At 39.8% G+C, this 22,984-nt stretch overlaps 1 protein-coding gene across 8 annotated transcripts in view; it reads right to left on the reverse strand.

Moving 5' to 3' along the window:
• Positions 1–22,984, reverse strand: part of PHF14 (PHD finger protein 14) — a 136,239-nt gene that overhangs the window by 39,803 nt on the left and 73,452 nt on the right. For 4 of the 8 annotated variants that reach the window (XM_082193895.1, XM_082193893.1, XM_082193897.1 and 1 more), the window contains 2 exons: positions 16,980–17,097; positions 10,763–10,795 (listed from right to left, as the gene is read on the reverse strand). In XM_082193895.1, the coding sequence (XP_082050021.1) occupies positions 10,763–10,795; positions 16,980–17,097 (151 nt within the window). Of the gene's footprint in view, positions 1–4,043; positions 4,890–7,219; positions 7,250–10,762; positions 10,796–16,979; positions 17,098–22,984 lie in introns of those variants that run through there. The other 4 variants (XM_082193898.1, XM_082193894.1, XM_082193896.1 and 1 more) reach the window with 3 other exon arrangements.

The following is a 22,984-nucleotide window of genomic DNA, read 5'->3' on the forward strand; positions in this document are numbered from 1 at the left end:
CAGACAGCTTTCCGGGTCATGTGGCCAGCATGACTAAACTGCTTCTGGCACAACAGAACACAGTGACGGAAACCAGAGTGCACAGAAACACCATTTACCTTCCCGCCACAGCGGTACCCATTTATCTACTTGCACTGGCACGCTTTCAAACTGCTGGGTTGGCAGGAGCTGGGAAAGAGCAACGGGACTCATAGCAAGAAAACTTAGTGAGTAGGCTCTGAGGGGCCCATTATAAGACAATACAAGTAGGCCCAAACCTAAGGTTGTATGATAACACTGAAGTTATTTGTTTGTTCGTTTCGGTGGGTCATTTTATTCAATATCAAGTCAACACTATTACATAACAAAGAGTCACTACATTGTGACCTATTATATAGACATTCATAGTCACCACCATCCACCCACCAACCCATATAAAGGTCCCACAAACGCACAAAGGGACACAAATAGTAAGGAGCAGAAAATGGGGGAGTGGCAGGAGACATTGCCTGGTGTATCTCTAAGTGTGCTAGCCCTTCACAATTTCTAATGACTATGACAATAAGAAAGCACTAAACTTTTGTCAGTTTTGATGGTGCAATCATGATTCTTCAAGGAATAATGTATATGTACACCACAAGTGTAGGTCTTACAAACATAAAAATGATACATATAAAATAAACGTTATGAAATTTCCAATTACTGTTTACATTCATATTTGTACATAGCACAAAAACATACTTTTTTTAAAAAAAAATTGATGCTTCTGAAAAAAAGGAAATTTCTGTCTCTGCAACATGATACATTTGAATATATTATGTTAACTCTTATCAGTTTTCATACATTATCCTTTACCCTGGATTCAGCTGAAAATTACGCAAGCCATAAATTAGCTTTAAACAAGCTTTGAATCAGGCTCGAGCTAGTTTTCAAATTAAAAAGCCGTCAGTATATTACAAGGTGCTGTCATTTTATTACCGCAATCAATTCAGTGTGGCCTGAGGTATAAGGAAAATGGATGCTGTCTTCATTTGCAAAGGGTTTATCTTCTGCACCAGGCTCTGAACTACTTGACTGCAGTAATGAATTGGGAACCAAAGTTACTAACAAAGACTTTTAAAAACAGCAAAGCTGAAGACAGTAGTTCGTTTTTAGAATCACATAATGGGAAAAAGTCCTTTCTTGAAAGAAATGGCATGAAACCATTTCTTATAAAGTGGAAGGATAATGGAAAAAGAGCTACCACTTTTTTTAGCACTAGTTATCTCAGTTTAAAATATTCTAAAAGTTCATTTTACAGCCTACTCTATTGCTCCCAGTTCCTGACATAATTTTTGAAGGACATTCATGAGAATCCTTTTCTACTGTATACTATTACAAAATTGTTCAGATGAATATAAGGAAGCACTAGTCTACTTGGATTTCCTTATATTAAGATATGTGGAACAAAAAAGAAGCAATTAGTACTAAAATTTGTAAACCGCTTTGAGATTCCCCCCCCCCCTTAATATCAAATGGTATAATTTTTTTGTGGAAGAAGTTTTTTTAACTAGATTGACAGAGGCTTCAGGTTTTGGAAGAAATGATCAGGAGGTACATAAATGCTTTACATTTATAAATTTTATAGTTCCACAATTATGTCCAAAGAGGAAACTGACTGGAAGAGATATGTAAGTTCGTCATTGCATTACCCCTGGGAAAGTTTCACTATAGTATTTATTAAAAGGGCAAGCCTCCAGATATCTGCTAGACATGGCAGTGCTCAAACATGTGTTGATCATGTGAAGCCTATCAATTTTTCAACTATCAATGTATGATTGATTTGAAGGAAAGGTCTATCACTTTGAATGCAAAATGTCACAGGTTTAAACTTTGGTATCTCTAGGTAGGGCTGTGAAAAACTCTGAAACTGTGAAAAATTGCTGCCATCGCAGCTAAAGCCAAACTTACAGTAAGTGTACTTACTCAGATGTGTGGAGGAATATAGCTTGCTGTCATTGGTTCATCAATCACAGTATGGTCTACAGCAGGCATGGCCAAACTTGGCCCTCCAGTTGTTTTGGGACTACAACTCCCATCATCCCTAGCTAACAGGACCAGTGGTCAGGGATGGTGGAAACTGTAGTCCCAAAACATCTGGAGGGCTGAATTTGGCCATGCCTGCTGTAGACCATACTGTGATTGATGAACCAATGGCAGCAAGCTATATTCCTCCACACATCTGAGTAAGTACACTTACTGTAGGTTTGGCTTTAGCCTACCATAGATAGTACAATTATTATTATTATTATTATTATTATTATTATTATTATTATTACTCCTTTATACATTCATAACCATACACCACAAGGTTTTTGAGACAAATATATACCTGTATATACCCAGTATACCTGAAGGAGCATCTCCACCCCCATCATTCTGCCTGGACGCTGAGGTCCAATGCTGAGGGCCTTCTGGCGGTTCCCTCACTGCAAGAAGTAAAGCTACATGGAACCAGGCAGAGGGTCTTCTTGGTAGTGGCACCCGCCCTGTGGAACGCCCTCCCATCAGATGTCAAAGAGATAAACAATTACTTGACATTTAGGAGACATCTGAAGGCAGCCCCGTTCAGGGAGGTTTTTAATGTGTGATATTTTAATGTATTTTTAATCTTTCTTGGAAGCCGCCCAGAGTGGCTGGGGAAATCCAGCCAGATGGGCAGGGTACAAATAAATTATTATTATTATTATTATTATTATTATTATTATTATTATTATTACTATTATTATTATTATTATTATTATACAACAAAGGCATACAAAATACATACAACAAAAAGTCAAACTAACTAAGAATAGTCATACATAAATATCTAGTAAGTTAAAACTTACAACCCCTCACATGATTACAGTATGACCCACCATTAAAAACAAACTAGCAAGCAGCAAGAAGCAGACAAGAAAACATCCACAATTAAATGCCTGGGGGTAAAGAAAAATCATGATCTGGTGCCAGAATGAGGGCTTGCTTCATTGGGGAAAGTATTCCGTAATGGGCTACTGAAAATGGTCCTCTGTCCTGCAGCCACCCTCTGTGTTTCTACTGGAAGAAGTGCTCTGAAGAGAGCCTCTGATGAAGACCTAATGACCTGCATATGCCACCAAATTTGAAGCCACAGATCTCTGATTTGTTGTGGATGCTTCTTCAAGCCACAAATAAGGAGTTTTGTATGGGCCTGCACCTGAGGTATGATAAATGGACATGTGGCAATGACGTAGTATAAGTAGACATTGCAACCATATAGCAAACAGATATGCCAAAGTTGTGCAACTGTCTGTAGGACTTCAGTTCATCCTTTTCAGCCACTGCTCGCATGCCAGCACTTGTCACTCAATTTATTGTTGCACATTTTGACTATGTGTCATTAAGAAGAAAAGAGTACTACTCTTCTGCTGTAAATTGATCTCTTCTCCACACTGGGTAACAGCTTTATTATTAGTTTGGTTGTCACACTTATTCACGGTATTAAGAATAAAAACAACCATTGGAAGTAAATGATCTTTCTGTGGAAAGGTCTTCCAAAACGTGTTACTTACACCCTTCTTTCTATGCTTATTTAGAAACAGGTTTGTCCTATAAGGTTGAAAAATACCAGGTATGAGACAAGACAAAGCAGTCGTCCTATAAAATTGATTTAATGCAAGCTAGCTGAATGTTCCAATGCCATTTAGTTGTAAACTGCTAATACAGATCCTTTTATTAATACAGTGGAAGCCTAGCACAAAGAATATTTTATTACATCTAAGTCAGCAGCATTAAAATTGGGCCTGTTTATTAAAAAAGGAATGAAGAACCCAGCTACCACAGTTTAAGGGGCAAAATTAATCAGCAACCTTTTGCTGAGCTCACAGGAACTGAAAGGTCAAAACTAGTGCGGCTTCAAAAGCTCAGAAATTCTTCACTCTTTGTAAATTACAGGCACTGAAAATTATGCAGAGTGCTACTCTGCTAAAGTCACTGGAAATGCTTTAAGATGGGCTCTGCCCACAGTTGTATCCATGCTACGTAGGGTTATTATCTATGAAATGAATCCCTCTACTGATTAGCGCAATCTTAAATACATTTCCACTTAAGCTGTTGGATGACTTTTATATTTCAGACAAAAAACTAAAGTGTCTTTGCAAAAATAGCCCTATGATAGTGGCCCAGACCTAGGATAACGCAACACTTCAACAACATTGTGCATTGTTCTGCACCCATGCATGGAACTTTATTGGGAGAAAATATAGGTCACCACTCACTTGACCCACTGAATATTCACACAAGACAACAATCTTCCTGAGAAAAGGGAAAGGAATGTCTTAAGTTCTTCTTAAGTTAGAGTTTGAGATGGTCCCATGCTGTAGTTGCCAGTTTATACAGAACCAAGAAACAGAACATGTTTAGGGGTGACTAAACTAGATAGGACTAAACTTGAGATGACTTTTCTTCTTCTACCCACAATTCTACAATTTCCCATATCCCAGTTTCCCCTGCTTTTCTATCACTAAGATCATCTCTGCCAGTTGTCTCTGCCATCTATTACTATTTTCCATTTTTAACTTGGTGCCATGCTGCTATGTGCTCTAATTTTCCTAACACACATTATCCTAATCTCTAAGTGAAACTCCTGACCTCATCTGCAGTAACCTTATACATTGTTCCAATACCTTTTTTCATCTATTGTGATATGCCCATTACTGCACTCTGAAGGCTTTATTCTTTACTCCTACTTTTTCTGCTTGCCTTACTAACCTGTGATTTTATGGACCTTCCCTCGTCACATTTTTCTGCTTTGACATTGCCTGCCACATAAAACATCTTTAATGTTTCTATAGTACTTCTTCAAATATGTGAGTTTTCTCATTTGTGTAAGGATACTGCTGTTTGGGCTATAAAAAGATTAATTTCCTCTTAGCAGATTCTATTATTATTATTATTATTATTATTATTATTATTATTACTATTATTATTATTTGCTTAAGTTAAATCATTACTTCCATGCCCTTTCCACCATTTTAAAATGGTACTGGACATTTGCAGAGGGCACAGTACATAAAGCAGACTAATATATACTTCTGGGCAACCCATAATCAAGGAGGCCTCTAATATTTACCATCTGAAGTCCATTTCAGAGTTATTGAATCCTGAGGTGCCAATCCTAATTACTAAAATGCAAGCTGGCCAAATTTGCATATGCTCCACTTATGCTAAAGTATTTTAGATGCATTTAGCAAAATTACATATACTATATTTTAATGAATGCAGTTTGCAGACATCTTGCTGAAGTACTTGTTACTTCAATCTGTTAATCAAGTTAACTCTTAAGGAAGTAGCTGCTCAGGTAGTAACTTCTGGTAGCTAAATATGACAAAGCTTCTGCAGCTATTCGGTGCATATAAACTTTTGAAGGCAGAGGATGCAAAATATGCAAGACTCTCCAAACATACCCAAAGGAGTTTTCAAACCAGTGAACCACATAATCACTTTCATCCTTTACCAAAGATATGTTTAGTGAAAAGCTAGAGATAAATTTAATTGCTGCCAGAATTTAACAATGCAAGTGCGTCTTCAGGATTTAGAGAAGATATTTTTTAAAGTCAGCTACAACAATCACAAAAAAATTGTGCACTCTCTAGGGAGAGTTAATTATAATGCACTTAGAATTATATTCACTTGTTAACTATTTGTGCAAGCAATTTTAAGAAGTAACTTTTAACTGGAAGAACAGTATAAGTAGAGTAATTGAGGTTCTCTTCCCTTCTACACACCAATAGGAACAATCCAGAAATCCCCTGCTATCTTTTGCAAAGAAGATGTAAATGTTATTTAGTCTATTTTTATTTTCAAGTGCAACACTTAACCTTCTCTAGTACTACCTAATCTTATACAGTCAAACTACATTTTTAGTGCTATGTGAAAATGTTTCTTAATAAAAATAAAATTCATTGTAATCTCCCCTCACTCTCAAATAAGAATGGAAGCTTTATACAACATTCACCATCTGCTGTTAACAACTGAAATGTCTTTGCTTTGTTTAATCTGTTGGTTATATTACATATTATTGGTTACCTGCTTTTAAAAACTGGTAGACAGCTGTACCTTTATGATCAGGCTTCACTGTGGACATTCAGAAAAGCAGACTATAAATGCCTATTATTACTACGTGAGTTACAAATATTGGTGTCTCTTTATCCTTCTGTATTCAACCCTTGAATAATATTGAATTAGTAGCAGGGCTGTCTTACCCATAGGCGCTAGGGGTGTGGGGCACCCGGGCACCGGGCTCTCGGGGGCGCCAGGCCGAGTCTGGGGCCAGAGAGTTGACTCTGGGGAAGAGCCCGCCCATTGGCCGAAGCACTGTGGCAGGCTCTTCTGCTGTGGGCGGCTCTGTGCTGCAAGTTCGGGAGTGACCGAGCCAGCAAGGCACTGAGGCGGCTGGCCGACCGACTCCATCCTCCTGCGCGCCTGTGACTGGGCAACCTGGGGGGGGGGGGGAGGCGTCAGGCAGATCTTTGCACCCCGGCGTCACATATGCTTAAGACAGCCCTGATTAGTAGGCAGACATCAGAAGTTACCAATCTGATCCCTGGAATGAGGAGATACCAACTCAACACAAAAGTTTTTAATGTAAACTATGTTATGGTATGGATACCAAGGTGTTGTGGACTCTGAAGAAGCATGAACTCAGGGCAAAAATGAGAAACGAGCTAAGAGGAAGGAATGTTGGCGAACCTCACTATGATCAACTCCTGCCCGGAAACCTATGTCCCCACTGTGGAAGGACGTGTGGATCCAGAACTGGCCTCCACAGTCACTTACGGACTCACTGTTAAGTTTGTTTCCATGGAAGACAATCTTACTTGGCTACAAGTGATCGATAAAAGAAGAAAAAAGAAGTAAGTCTTATCTGCTGCAATCTCCTACTAAACTGTTAAGTATGATAAAAAACAGTTTCATGTAAAAAATGATAGAGGAATAGGAAATAGCTGTTAGGCACTATGTAGTACACAAAGACGACAGCCAATGGTAAAAATGATTATGAGATGGTATGATAAAACAATCTTGCTTTCAAATCCAATTTGTTGCTACTTCCAGACTTCTTGCCAGAGGTTATAGCTGCATGGATCAGTGTTCTTCCTGCTGGGATTGTCACAAGAGATATCACTATAATGGCTCATCTCCCACACCAAGGAATTCCTCACAGATGATCTCCATCCAGACCCTTCGTTTACACTCAATCATCCTGCCGCTGTTTTAAATACCAAACAAAAGGCAGTGAATTACCATCACTAGTGCATGCTAAATGTCTTTAAAAAGAAAACAAACACATCCAAATTTCCACAGTGATGCATTTAAAAATGTCGTATGAAAAAAATGCACACAACTGCATTTTTAAAACAAAAAAATCGTTATAATGAGGTCTTTGAAACATTTGAATGTATCATCTTCCAAGGCTTGTTGGATAATTGCTCAATTTTTCAAGGGCTAAACTTTTGGAAAACCTTGGCATCATATATATTCATCTACCACTTTTTTTTTTTTTTGAGGGTGGGATTGGTTCCTTTCTGGAAAACTCTATTTGAAATTGCCATTTGTGTTCTACATAGTAAATACAAAGTTTTGTAGCCATTTAACAGTTTATGAGGAAGGTTCTAAGTAAAAGAGCCATATCTATTTTTCCAATAGTCATTCTATTAAAGTTAATATGGGCTCTTGCAGTTAAGCAAATAATAACCAAACTTTGCAATCACAGGTTGCTAATAGGAAGTAGTAATGGTGAACTACATTTTGTTGGCAAATTTGCTTATAATTCTATTGTCAGCATGAGACCTTAATTATTAGTACACTCATTTAAAAGCATGCAGTCTAAAGAATCTTACAAGCAAGTAAATTAGATTAAAGAAGTGAATCTAAATGCATGTTTTAGCTATCAAACTTGATAAATGAAAATGCTGTAAAGGTGTTGCTGCTCTGGAAATATTGGCTTCCTGAACTATGGGACCAAAGCGAAGGAGTTGCCCACATATTGTGTATATCACATGAGAAGGAAGCCATAAAATAAAATGAAAATTTAAATAAGATTAGAAATAATGAGTACTATCTAGAAATGGGTCGCCAACTAGAGGCATTGTGACAAAACTTGGCTTCCTCTACCATTTCCCTCTCCCTGACACACCTGTGTTTCTAAATTATGCAGGTGGTGCCATTTGCTGCAAAGGGCACTCGATCCTTCATTGCTCAAAGTGGGAATGAGTGTCTGCTGACAGTCAAAACAGCTGTATCCATTTGTAATTTTCTGCCCAGCAAAATAGGATGTGAGAAAAGGGCTGGCTTCAGATTTTAGGGAATCCCGGAAAAGTGCCCTTTTGTGGGCCCTCTTTTACGACAGCGGGTCCCAGAGCACTTATCTTGTAAAGGTAAAGGGACCCCTGACCATTAGGTCCAGTCGTGACCGACTCTAGGGTTGCGGCACTCATCTTGCTTTACTGGCCGAGGGAGCCGGTGTACAGCTTCCGGGTCATGTGGCCAGCATGACTAAGCCGCTTCTGGTGAACCAGAGCAGTGCACGGAAATGCCGTTTACCTTCCCACCGGAGCGGTACCTATTTATCTACTTGCACTTTGAGGTGCTTTTGAACTGCTAGGTTGGCAGGAGCAGGGACCGAGCAACAGGAGCTCACCCTGTCGTGGGGATTCGAACCGCCAACCTTCTGATCGGCAAGTCCTAGGCTCTGTGGTTTAACCCACAGCACCACATCCCTACTTATCTTGTAGTTGGCAGCCATGCTGCAGTCAGCAACAGGCAATTTGAAACCACCACTACGATTTCCTTCCCATAATACCTCTGATTTAGCTTTCTCGGGGGCATTGTGGAAAATTAAAATAGTAGCCCAAGGGGGGCTTCAATTTTTCCTGCTACAGGAGACACAGGCTAATGATGTTACAAACACACCCACCCACATGCCTTTAGGTATATACAGAAGTTGAGAATCAACAGAGAACAGATCTGCTTCTTCTTCTGCATGACAGCTCTCCAGATATTTAAAGATCATTATCATGACGACCTGTAATCTTCTACCCAGTTCTTTCAATCCCCCCCCCCCATAGGACTTGCTAGACCCATTACCATCCTGGATGCCCTTCTCGAAACACACATCAGTTTTGTCACTGCTCTTGTTCACATGTGGCACCCAGAACCGGGCACAATATTCCAGATGCAGCTTAACCAGAGCTGAATACACAGGAACTATTACTTCCACTGGATGCCATCTAAGATTTCATTTGCTTTTAAAGCAGCTGCATCACACTTCAGAGAATCACATTACTAGGAGAGGAGGCAGAACTTTGACATTTTTCACCAGAGAGCTGCTGGGAACTATGGTACTAAGTATTTGGAACACTTTGATATTCTAGTAGCTGTTTGACTTTGGTTAAATGAATTCTCCAATATGAGGATCCATTTCCATTATGATGATAGTTTAGAACTGCCAGCTGTTCTTCGAGGAATAGGACACGACTGACCCTTCTGGATACAGTCTAACACCATAGTAGGATGTCAGACCCTCAGAAGTTTGCACTTGAATTTTTACAATGTCAACATTCCATGTCTTTGGAAAGGGACCCTGGTGCAAAAATTTACTGGTGTTTAGGTCAAAATTACTTGTGAATATCTTCACAAGCGCACTCACTGAACATGTGTGTGGGGGTATACATTCAAAGCATCATTACTGCACAAAACTTAGGGGTTAAGGCCAAGTCAGATAGTGCACAACTAAAGCTGAGTGAACACTTGGAAGATTGGCAGTTTAGCAGTTATTCAAATGTTTGCTCATTAGCACAAACCCATAGCTGGACGTGGACAATACTGTGCTTCAGCTGGGTCTATTCTATGTGATCAAATATCTCCCTCCAGGTACAAGGTACTAGGCTTCGGTTGGTTTTGTCTGACTCTTGAGAGTACATAACATGGAGAAGCACAATTCCTAGGTAGAGTTCCCCCCACCAGGTAAAGTTGACGAAATATGATTAATGGTAAACAAGGCCGTGCAAATGGTCATGTGTCTCAGTGAAGGCATTTTCATAAGTTAATTCCCCGAGTAACACATGCTCTACAGAAATGAAGGCATGCAGCTTTGGGATGGAGGGGATTATGATCTGATTGAAAACCTGAAGCTTAGCCTGTTAATGAATTTCAGTTCCTTATGGTGGTATGTCAAAGCAAAAGGACGCAGCCATATTTGATGCACATGTATGGTAAATCACTCATGAGCCTTGGGGTGGGGGGCGAGGGAAGTCTGCCTGAAATGTTTAGGAAACTTTGCAATGACCAACAGCATCTTGCAAGCAAAGGGGCTTCAGCCACAAATCTCAGGATTTGCTTATGTGTAACAGACACAGACGTGTGCTCACCCTTGCCCTACAATAGCTCCTCCTATTTTATTCCTTGAAGCAAGCTCCTTTTCATTTCAAGGCACGGGCTTCTTTGTACTGAAAAATAACTGACTGTGCCAGTAATAAAAGATATACCTGGCTTCATCTCCACTCAATGTAATCTCTCCTGGTTCTGCACTGCACTGCATGCACAATTATCTTAAGGATATGTGCTCTTATATACATATGATACCATAATGCAAAATCATTAGCATTATTTCAAAAGCTGTTTTTAAGTATTCATGCTAAAGTAAATGTATATATCTTTTCCAGCAACCACTATCATTTGAAGTGCATAACAGAGATCTGATTTTACATGTTTTAACAGTTACCTGATACTTGTGTTTCATTCCATCCACTTCACCCTATATTTAACACATAAGGCATTTTGCAGTTAGTAGAAATGAAAAGCACAGTGCAAGATCCAGTTAAGCACTTTTAAGCTGCATTGGTTTCAATGGGAGAAAGGTAAGCACACACTTTGTTAACTATGAGCAAAATATCAAGATTCCAAGACTGTGGAAGACTACGGGAAAGAAACAGGAAGAGAATGAATGCTTCATCCTAATATGTCATAGCAAAGGTTACTATTTACTCACAAAAAAGAAAGATTATCAGCTGATGTGAGAAAGCAGTGTCCACCAAAGAAGTGTATCTTTTTTCTTTTTTGCCAAAAACCAAACACAGAATAAAAGATAGGTGTAACCACTGAAAACAAACAACAACATGCCAGGTTGGCGTGTATGAAGATGGTAACAGAGCATCTTCATGATCAATTCCAGGAGGATATGACAAGAGGCGAATCAAAGTACCGTATTTTTCACTCTATAACACGCACCCGACCATAACACGCACGTAGTTTTTAGAGGAGGAAAATCCGTAGGCATGCCACCCGTAGGCATTCCCTCCATAACACGCACAGACATTTCCCCTTACTTTCTAGGAGGAAAAAAGTGAGTGTTATGGTGCAAAAAATACGGTATTTCTATACAGAGATGTCTGTATTGGCTCTGGAAACAGCAAGTCTGCTTTCTTATTTTAGAGGTTATTGCAGTCCAAGGGCTTGAATACATATGTTCCCTTATTAGGAATCAGAGCTGAAACTGACTGTGGAATATGAGACCAAGCTGGACACAATGCTGTCTTATAGGCCTTCTGTTCATTCAGGTATATCATCAAGCCAGCCATATTTATTATGTGAGCTAGAAAGAGTTGTCCTCTCAAATGCCTTTATCAATTGGACTACAGTAATTTGTTAAAATTCTACCACTGTGCATCCTTCACCTACAGAGTAAAATGGGTCCAGCTAATCTCAAGGGATGAGGCAAGTGTGTTCTTTATTCCCTTTATATTTTGCTCAGCAGCTCCAGCCTTTTAGTAGACGCTCTTTTCAGGACCTACATATCTGAAGTCTTAAGGCTAAGGGGAAAGAGCTTTGCAAACAGCACACTGGTTACTCAGTCAGATCCAAAGTGAACAGATATAGAGTAACTAAACGAAAATTTTGACTTCTTTGAGGTACCCCATTAAGGAAGAAACACCAGAAACCACTGGGACTAGAACTACTGAACATTGGTTTTTTAAAAAAGTGGCTGTTTTGGTGGCAGCAAGGTTTAATCAAGTCCCTACATTCCTAGGACTACTCACATCAGTGCCTGGAGACAACTTTTGCCTTGTAGATCCTGGACACACAGAAATCTTGTAATTTGGGGATACAAGTTTTTAAATATTAAGTGTCCTTTGTCAATGGTCAGGAATGATGGGAGTTGTAGGCCAGCAACATCTGGATGACATGTTTCCCATCTCTGTGCTAGGAGTTCAGTAAGAAAGCTGTTTTGGTTATAAAGGTGTTATGTTGCCAATAAGGATTACTAGTCTGAATGGCCCATAGCACCAAAAGTTCCATGTGCAACACATTATGGCTGGCTATGATATTGAAACTGACCCATATACCAATTCCAAGGCATCTGGCTGTCACCACAAAGCTCTTTGTACAGCAGAGAGACGACAGAGGAAACAAGTGCGGTGACTGTAGTACTCCCTCATCTGCCCACCATACAAACAGCCAAGACACAATTATCCCATCCACGGAACTTGCATGTATCGGATCTTAAGACATGTGGGTAGCAAACACATCCTGTTCCCTACCTGTGCATCATCTCCATTTCTTTTTTAATGTGAAAACTGAATAATCAATACAGATCAGAAAGAACTTGCATCTCTCTGTTTCTACTTTATTCTAACAGAATTTAATAAATCAGTAATACAAAAACTACTGATGTCCAATTATATAAATCCATACAATTATTAGTATTCAATTTTTTAGCTCTTTTATAAAATCTGTACTGGATAGCATCAGTTCTGGATAGCATCATCTACATATCTGTAAAAGGTAAAGGTAAAGGTACCCCTGCCCGAACGGGCCAGTCTTGACAGACTCTGGGGTTTGTGCGCCCATCTCACATCTATTGGCCGGGGGCCAGCGCTGTCCGGAGACACTTCCGGGTCACGTAGCCAGCGTGACAAGCTGCATCTGGCGAGCCAGCGCAGCACACGGAACGCCGTTTACCTTCCCGCTGGTAAGCGGTACCTATTTATCTACTTGCACCCGGGGGTGCTTTCGAACTGCTAGGTTGGCAGGCGCTGGGACCGAGCAGCGGGAGCGCACCCCGCCGCGGGGATTCGAACCGCCGACCTTTCGATCGGCAAGCCCTAGGCGCTGAGGCTTTAGCCCACAGCGCCACCCGCGTCCCTACATATCTGTAGAGTTTGGCTAAAACTAAAACGTGTATAATACAGCCTGTGCTTTTAAAAGCTTTCCACATCTCACAGTTGTCTATCAAGTTAAGTTCTTAGATTTTAATACACTGGAACAAATTCCAGAAAACCAAGAATGCCTAACTTCTTCTAACACAAATACTCTAAGAACAAAGGCTACATAAAATATTTAATCTTTACCCACGTTTAATAGAGGGCCAATTAAATGTATTCTAACAATGTAGTGAAATAATCAATGCTGCATGTAAACTGCACTAAATAGCAAGAAAAGCCCTTTATAATTTGCTTTATAATTTCAAATATGAATGCAAAACAATGTTAATTTTGACTGACAAGTCATATATTTCTAGCCCCTTAAGTATAATTTCCCACCTTCTGGCAGGGCCCAGTTTTGTGCCCAATGGATGAAGAGAGATAACTGGAGCAATGTGGCCTTTAGCAGCCCAAATGTGGGCTAGGTGTTTGGCCATGTGGACTGCAACAAGTCTGATAAGGATCTATAATGTACTCTCTGCAAGACCCATCAAAATATTACTTTCCTCCTAAAAACTGTATGCCTTAATTTTTCAATGGGTTTTCAGTTAGTGCTTCATGAAGTTGCTTAGCTGTAACAGATTATTTTTGAATGATGCCCACGCATAGTTACACATACAGGCAGCTAGTCGGAGAGGCGAATTAACGGCAAATTATTAAAACACAGTCAAAAATACATAAATATTCTCTCTTACTCTAGCTTGCTGACAGATACATGTGCAAGTGGAGCCTTTCCTTTAGTACTTAACACTGTGTTAGAAGTTTTCTGTGAAGTGGCTGGCTTACCTCAGAGTAACTCCACTGAACACAGTAGAACTTATTTCCAAGACGCCTCTGCCATTTATATACACGTCTGACAACAAATGCTTGAGAAAGTAAATGAACTGGCTCTTAAAAGTGAAGCAAATATATCATCTACTCAGTATCATGAGAACACTGAAAGTTAGCAGCTCTGTAAAAACCAAGTATTCGTTTTTTGAAAGAAAGGGAGGGGAAGTTATAGAAATGTATATATTCTGGGGGGTTTTCCTTTCTTTTTTAAAACACATTTTCGCCAACTTTGTTGAGATGAGAAAGCTTGTCAGACCTTTGTGGTAAGTATCACCCATTCCATAAAAGTGACGCTATTACTAGCAGAAAAGATGCTGCCCTCGTGCCCTCAAGCAAAGTCACTGTCATTATTTGACAGCTGGGGTAATATGGGAATATGTTATGCTGGTGGGGAAATAACTTGACAAGATTGCAGGAGAGCTGCATGGCATATTATGAACAAAAGTATGCCGTCTATATCGGTGAAAAATATAAACATTTAACAACGTTTACCGCCTCTAAATAAAAAGCATTTGTCCTTATCTGAAAAATCACATTTTTTAATTTATCAAGACACAAGCAACAATCAGTGGCTCAGTGATACTGATATTTTCACAATGAACACAGGGCTACAGCTTGTACTAAGGAATATGCATACCCTTTTTAGTTATACACTTGTATAGGAGAGAATCCTGACAGGGTAACCTTTGGTAACTAAGTCTTGGCTTATTTTTTCTTGAATGATACACATTTCCATTCAAAAGAAAGTCAGAGATGAGTCTATTCTAACAATAAATTGTTAGTATTTGTTAATTTACATTAGGTTTCACATTGGGCTAGTGCAGTGATGGCCAAACTTGGCTCTCCAGTTGTTTTTGGGACTACAACTCCCATCATCCCTAGCTATCAGGAACAGTGGTCAGGGATGATGGGAACTGTAGTCCCAAAACAGCTGGAGGGCCAAGTTTGGCCATCACTGAGCTAGTGCTTTAGATGAAAGAGAAGACATTTAACTTTCCCTTCTTGATCTTCATTTGGGAAAAGATACTTTCCAAATCTGATTTCTCTACTGACAAGGAGAAGGTTGCTTTGGCTAAACCTAAAAACCCAGGGCTATTCCACTGCTCTAGCACCTAAATGACACTTACTGAAAATAGGATTTCCAGGTGGAAAGAAAGTGAAGGTGTTGTCAACTGTAGTTTGCAATTCTTTTGTCAGTCATTCAGGGCCACTCAACTTCCTGTGCGTGCATGTGCGTAAGACCGCAATCTAAAGAAGTTCAAGGGCAAAGGCAATAGGAAGTTTCCTGCATGGTGTTACTCTCACTTTCTCACTTTGCCATTTGGGGCTGGAAAGCAGAGACTTGTGCATCAGCAGCACGATAGAAAAGGGCTGAACCCCATCCACTGAGCTGGCCTGCTAGATTCAGTGTTTCCTCCCCCCTGCTCCCTTCCCCTGGTTTTAACCCAGCTAGAAATATCAGTGTGCCTGTGGTAATACCATTCTCTGGAGGAAGCACAAGCCTTTGCAGAACTTACAAGCACCCAAAAGGTATTAAAGGTACACTATGCATAGATGTATTAAAAGGCTTCATTAAAAAAAATCCTAAGCTCTTGCAAAACAACTTTCACCTAAGGTAAGGTGTTATTCAGCAAGACAGATTGTACAGAAGATCACAAGGTTTTTCAAAATGACTAAAACATTGCCTTAAAATGACAACCCTGATGTAACTAAACAGAGCCACAAGGAGTCCTCATAAGACAATTTTTCTGGTACCGTGTGCTCATTTAAATGGGAGTTAAACTGGCCCACGCTGAAAGCAATGCAACCATCTACAGTTTTGGCATATCAAAGATCTGGTGTCTTCAAGATATAATGCTTTTGGCAAGAAGTCCTCAGTGACTAACAGACAATTTAAATTCATACTATAGAAAAACTGTTTCAGTTTTAAGGGCTGTCTAGATTTGTATATCTGTTTTAATTCATCCAGACACTGAACACTGCTTTCAAGTGCCTTTTTAAAGGCTCAGATGTCCAAGCCACAGTGAGCTTTAAATTATTCTACACCAAAATTGTATCTTCTTAAGGAAGACTGATTTTATTAATAAGTGGCTTTGCAGTAAACTAATTATTCTTTAATTTGTAGAAGAAAACTGCAAATTAAAAACACATTTTTGCCTTCTGGATTTTCTATGGTTACTGATTCAAATAAGTTATGCATACCCTTTAGTTAGTAAATAAATCTTTTTAAACAGCATACTGGTCAAGTCTCCCTTTCAGCATACAGACAGCTTCAACATCACCATTTATATAAATTGTACACTGGCCATCTAATTGCATACACTTATTAGAAGTTCTGAAGTAGAGTCAGCAAAAGTATATTCACATTTTCCCAATTAAATGTCCACTGTCTCTTTAAATGTTTTTACAGATTATAAGAAAGCATATTAATTATGAACTGAAATATATAAAATATAGACTGTTTAAAATGGTGTAGCAATATCATATGAGTGATATCTAACTAAATCATACTTAGAGCAGATCCACTGAAATGAATGGACAAGTTACATTGGTCCATCGATTTCATTGTCACATCAGCATAATACTAACATTGGACTATACCCTGTAAACAATCATTAAATGTTAAAAGTGTAAAATAGCAGTTAAATGACTCTACAACAAAACTGAATAATTTTGGACTAGCAAATAGTTTTTAAAATAATGAATTACTCTTTATCAAACCAATCAACTATGCAGTTTCCTATTATTGAAATAGTAAAACAGAATAACAGCAACAGATTGAAGTAAGCCCTTATTATTCTTTTTTAAAAAAACCCTTCTTATTCACATATAAGCCTGCAACGAGTTGTGAAAAACATCTTCTAAACATTCACTTCTTCTGCATTTTCAAAAGACTTTTTAACTTACTTTGGAGGATGTAGAGTCACACTCTTGACAAATCCACCCATAACCAGTTTGTTTTGGAGACTTTTTCAAGGGAGGGTCCAAACAGCCAAAATGATAGCAGAGCCTGCATTCATCGCACCTACATAAGAGAGAGATACATTTCTTCAATATTCAATATCAAATTCAAATCCATAGAAAATAAAATAAGGGTTATCAACACATCCAGAACACGCAAGGTCCAGAAACGTATTTGTATTAAGACTATTATAGCAGCTAAAAAACAATTCTGCTTTGTGCATTAAAAGTTTTCCAAGAACTGTAATATGTTGAAGCATAGCTGAATATGCTGAAGGGAGACTCAAACAGGATCTTCGTAGACACACTAGATAGAGTCTATGACAGATTCAAGTGTCCAAATCCAGACTTGACTGTTTAGGCCAAATCTTGTAGATGGCATAGCAAAAGATCCAAATGCTTTGTGGTGATAGTCATACCTTGGAAGTCAAACGGAATCCGTTCCGGAAGTCTGTTCGACTTCCAAAATGTTTGGAAACCAAATCACAGCTTCTGATTGCCAATCAGAAGCCGCAGAAGCCCCAAAAGAACGTTCACAAACTGGAACAATCACTTCCAGGTTTGCGGAGTTCGGGAGCCAAAACGTCCAAGTTCCAGGGCTTTCAGGATCCAAGGTACGGCTGCACACTTCTAAATTAATTGAAATAAACCATTTGGTAATGATGAAGTAAAGATGGCATGCAGCCCCTGACACGTAATATATAAGTATCACAGCACACATGAGATTCTGGATAAGGACATAAGTGCTTACAGCATTTCCCTCACATACCCAGGTACTTTTGTTTACTGCATGCTGACTTATTTTCCCTCGCAATTTGAATTTGTAAAGAAGTATTTGCAGGAACATAATTTGCACTCTGAATTTTAAAACCTAAAAACATTTGAAAGCCTTCAACCTTAGCTATTTTCTGTGCTAAGTTTTTACAATCTGTAGGGTGCTTCCTGCTCATCATGCCACCTGTTGGAGAGGTGAGAAAAGCAGAAACATAAGAGAGGATGTTTTCAGTGATGACACTATACTTAATTCCCGCCCAAGTTCACCACCTGGACCACACAGGAGTATTGGGAAAACCCACTGGGCTTCATTGGTGTCAGGACCTATACTGGAAATTTTCGCTGCTGCTGTTTTCCTGAAGATGGTAGATTATTAATTGTATTGTATTCTCTGTGTTGTTTAATTACGTTGTTAGCTGCCCAGAACTCCCTTATGGGAGGATGGGTAGGAAAAAAGAATGACAAATAAATAAGCCAGAACGAAGAAAATACTGAAACAGTTTTCCTAGTTCTTCTTGTTGAAGACTGCCTTGATACCTCTGAAAAAAACCATCTTTATAAGAAGTGGTGTGTTTGTTTTGTCAAAAGGCTGCAATCCTGTGCTGTTTTTGGGTGTAAATCCCAATGAACTCTGTTACTCTCATTTCAAGTAAAACTGCACGGCTTAGTTCAAAGAACATTTACATTATACAATATAAGTAAACTACATGGCAGCGGCTAACAGGAAGAAAAGTATGTTGAACTGAGACATATTTTTTCACAAGTAGCTGCCTTCACTTCACCATGCATTTTCAAAACGGATTTAAATCCATTTCATCACATAAGGAACTAGCAAAATAAACATAAGGTTTGATACTTTAGCAAAAAAATATTTAAATGTCAATTTGATTTTATACCACCGAGAGATAGCATTTAAAACCACATTTATATACAGATTAACCCAATTCAACATATATTAAAGTACTTCATGACAGAGACTGTAAGGGGGGGAAAGCTAACAGAATACATCCCCCGCTCCTTTAAGTTACCTCTGAACAAAAAGATTTGCTTATGTGAGAATAAGTCTAAGAATTTTGAACAAGGGGACTAGCAATGCACTTTCTACATGTCAAACTATGGTCAGGAAGGGCAAAATCCCAGTTAGCGAGCCTTTGCTTTTTAAAAATGTTGTTGTTTATTAATGTACCAGTGATACAATCAGGGAGAGAAATCCCCACTCAGAAGAATGAGTAGGAAGCCCCATCCGTCCATCCCTCCCCCTGGCCACAATGCAAGATGCCTGGCTTACCACATATTAAAGTAAGGGAAATTATACACAGTATCATGTAAGACAAAGTCTAAAGTGGCCTAACTGCACCACTGTTCTGGTAAGGTGAAGGTTCTGATTACTCATCACTTGGAGGAGCTAGCCTAATGAAAAAGTGTACAGAGCAAATACCTCTAAGGTGAATCAAGAGGGGCGCATAGTACAGGGAATAGCTAGCTTACAAAGCATCACTGGCCAACCTGGCGGAAGGGAACTCCTCCTTCCCAGCTGCCAAACTCCAAACAAATCAATGGCTCAGATTAAACCTCAAATAAAATATTTTTCGTGGTGCAACTTCACAATATTGTTGTTTCCTGCCGAGGTGACTCTTGATGCCACCACAAGAAAGAAAGTGATTCAAAAGTATAAGCAAATCAAAATGTAAGTATGTTTTGTATGCCATGCTAAACCCTTGTTATAAACAAACTATGGTTTAGTATGATTTCACAATAAACCATGGCTTGTTTTTAAACTCTGATGAAACATGTGAACCGCCAAAGTTACAAAGCACTTGCATTCCTCAGAAGTCATCCTTTCCCAGAAAAGTTAGAAAGACTGTAGAAAGCTGAAATATCTGCTGTAACAACTATCACTACCAAGCATGGTAAAAACAAGCCATCATGGGGACTACAACAAAAGATGCAATAAAGAAATATTTTAAAGAATGAAAGAAATAGTTTACACTGAACAACAATGCCTAAGAGTTGCTGAAGAAACAAATGAAATTCATGTTTGTAAAGGGAAAACTGTAAATATACTGGCATACATAATATTTTTCCAACATAAATATAACAAACAACATAATAAAGCTAACTATGGCATGGTTTCAAAGAGGCATCTATTACTCAAGTGTGGAGACTTTATACAATTTCCAAATCACAATTCTCAGGGTGCTGGTTATTTATATATAAAGTTCTTAAAGTTGAAAACTAGCCCCCACCCACCAGTTTTTAAATGCTAGCTTGCTTTTCTAGTAGGGTTGGTGCATTTTCCAAATTCAACCAGTTTCTTTTATAGGTTAGAGAACAAGACATATGAAGTAAACACATACAATAAATTAAGGACCTGGAGGCTTCTTTCCTGGAGAGTTGAAGGTGGCATGATAGCGCCATCGCTGCCCATATGGTGCACAGACTTATTTTTTTCCTGTCTTGTTCTCTTTGGGAAAATAGGTTTTTGAAGTACTACAAAAACCTGAAAATTGGACAAAGAAATTACTGTGAACATCATGGCCAATGGCAGCTTCAGCATACCATGTTCATTCACCATAGGCACAGACCAGACATAACTCTCTTGGTCTAAAAAATTATAGCATATTTGATCAGGAACATGCTCTACACCACCACTCATTCCTTGCACTTCATAATGTGTGAACCAGGATCAGATTCCCCATTTATACTGTAGTTTGCACTCAAGAGGTTAAACCATACTTGTCTGATTTAATGAGAAACTGTGGCTTTAAAAAACCTATTGCCTTCGCAGTCATTGTTCATTAGATTGAGACAGTTATGTCTGAACCATGCCTACAAAATCTGATATGATACAGCCATATTTGCCCCTGGTGTACGAAGCAATTTCTTCTGCCCAATTAATATGAAGCAGGGGATGGGGTGGAAGCTATTTTGAGTGAATGGGTAGAAGAGATGAAAGCTGAACCCATACTCTCCCTGACAATTTCTGCCACCCAGACAACTTGCTGCTTCAGTTCAGATGTTTTTCCTCATGGTAGGGCCCTGAGAGTAACACCCACTGGAAGAAATGCATCAGAGGAGAAATGTTTTTCAACTGAAGGCAAAAGCACGGGTTGCTCCCAAAAGTGCTTCATTCCTCACCCCACTATGGTCTGATTTGCATGTCACATTGAATCATGGTTAAAAGTAAACAATGGTTTAATGTGAATGAGCAAAGTGCTGGTGCACACTGCTTGAAAATCCCAGCTTAGCTTCTCCCCTGTCTCTGTTGTTGTCACAGTGGGTGGGAAGGAAGCTAGCTTAGCATTGCAGGCACATCAGTGCCTGTTGTATTGTTACTAGCTTACTGCATGTGGTTGTTTGGGAGAAACAAGCCACAAGTGCTGCCTTGCCACCAGGGCTCATTTCTCTTGGCTAGAAGCAGAAGTGATGGTTGCTCATTCACAGTAAGCCATAAATCAGGGGTGGGATTTTTTATTTTATTTTTCAAATCAAGGCCCACATTTCCTTCTACGCACATGTCAGTGGTGGATGGGACCACAGGAAAAGGAGGTAGAGCAACAAATGAAATTTCTAGCTTTGTACAGTAAGCTAGTTTCCTCCTCTCTGTCCTTCACACAGACAAGAGGAAGGCACTGTCAGAGTTCAAGGCTGCATTCAAGCCAAGCAAAAACATTAAGGGTGAGAAGCAGGGTCAGTGAAGGTTATGGCCTAGGGAGATTTTCAAGGGACTTGGAAGGCCACATTTGGCCACTAAGCATGAGGTTCCCCACCTCTGTCACAAATCATGGCTTACTGTAATGCGCAGACCAGGCCATTAGCTGCATGGTAGACAGGAGTCTATTCTATGAGAGTTGCAAACCTCTAATGTCTGAACACTGGCAGCTTAATTTCAAATACTGCTGCGATGGTGTTTAACTAATAAAGGTAAAGGTAAAGGTACCCCTGCCCGAACGGGCCAGTCTTGACAGACTCTGGGGTTTGTGCGCCCATCTCACTCAAGAGGCCGGGGGCCAGCGCTGTCCGGAGACACTTCCGGGTCACGTGGCCAGCGTGACAAAGCTGCATCTGGCGAGCCAGCGCAGCACACGGAACGCCGTTTACCTTCCCGCTGGTAAGCGGTACCTATTTATCTACTTGCACCCGGGGGTGCTTTCGAACTGCTAGGTTGGCAGGCGCTGGGACCGAGCAGCGGGAGCGCACCCCGCCGCGGGGATTCGAACCGCCGACCTTTCGATCGGCAAGCCCTAGGCGCTGAGGCTTTTACCCACAGCGCCACCCGCGTCCCTAGTTTAACTAATACCAGTAGTATAATGTAACTTGCTTTTGGCATTTTGCTAGGGTTGCAGTTGACACGTAGCAAGTGCTAAATGCAGGCTACAAGATTTAAGCCTTCTGTTTCTTATTTTAAAAAAACAATGAGATGAAAAGGTTAAAACAATGTATTTGGTTAAATAACTACTAAACATGATACTGTAAATCAGAACTAAATCAGTTTTATCCTTATGCCAGATAGTCGGCCAAGTTGTTAAATTCCAATTTTAAACAGCCACAACCGGCCGAAGATACAATGATGTCTGAGGCAGACTAGCAAATGGCACTATGACCTCATCTTCCTCACTTGGCTCTCCCCCCCCCCCAATTTTTCCATTGCAGCAGTGGCAGCACAGGTGCTCTGACAAGCTTACTGGGTGGTCATCTCCTCCCAATGAACCTCTAGGAAGACTGGGCAAAGCAGCCAAGGACACCTCTAGGACTGCCACCGGGTGCTTCACTGCAGCAGCAAGTATACTATTTAAAGTTTATGAGTAAGTTAAAACTTCTATTACGTTTGCCACTGCAACCAAATGGCAGGTGCTAGCAGGCACACCCAAGCCCAACCTTAGTCTTTTCTGGATGGAGCTGGTGCACAATGGCAGAGATGCAGACATATCTCTATGGACAGCCCTGGAGATGTCCTAGCAGCAGGGGTGGCTGGGCATGATCCACTACCCTTCCCAAGCCACTGACAGAGCCAAGAGGCTCACCTTGGCTTATGGAAGCAATAGCCCTGTAAACACTGTAAACTGGATAGAGAAACAGAAGGAGAAACAGCTCTACTATTTGTCTCAGTCAGATTGAGAGGTTAAATAATATTTTTTTTAAAAAAATTAGCAGCTGACAGAAAATACTTTTCCACA

The sequence above is a fragment of the Podarcis vaucheri genome (assembly GCF_965113315.1).
Source record: "Podarcis vaucheri genome assembly, chromosome: 12".
Lineage (NCBI taxonomy): Eukaryota > Metazoa > Chordata > Lepidosauria > Squamata > Lacertidae > Podarcis > Podarcis vaucheri.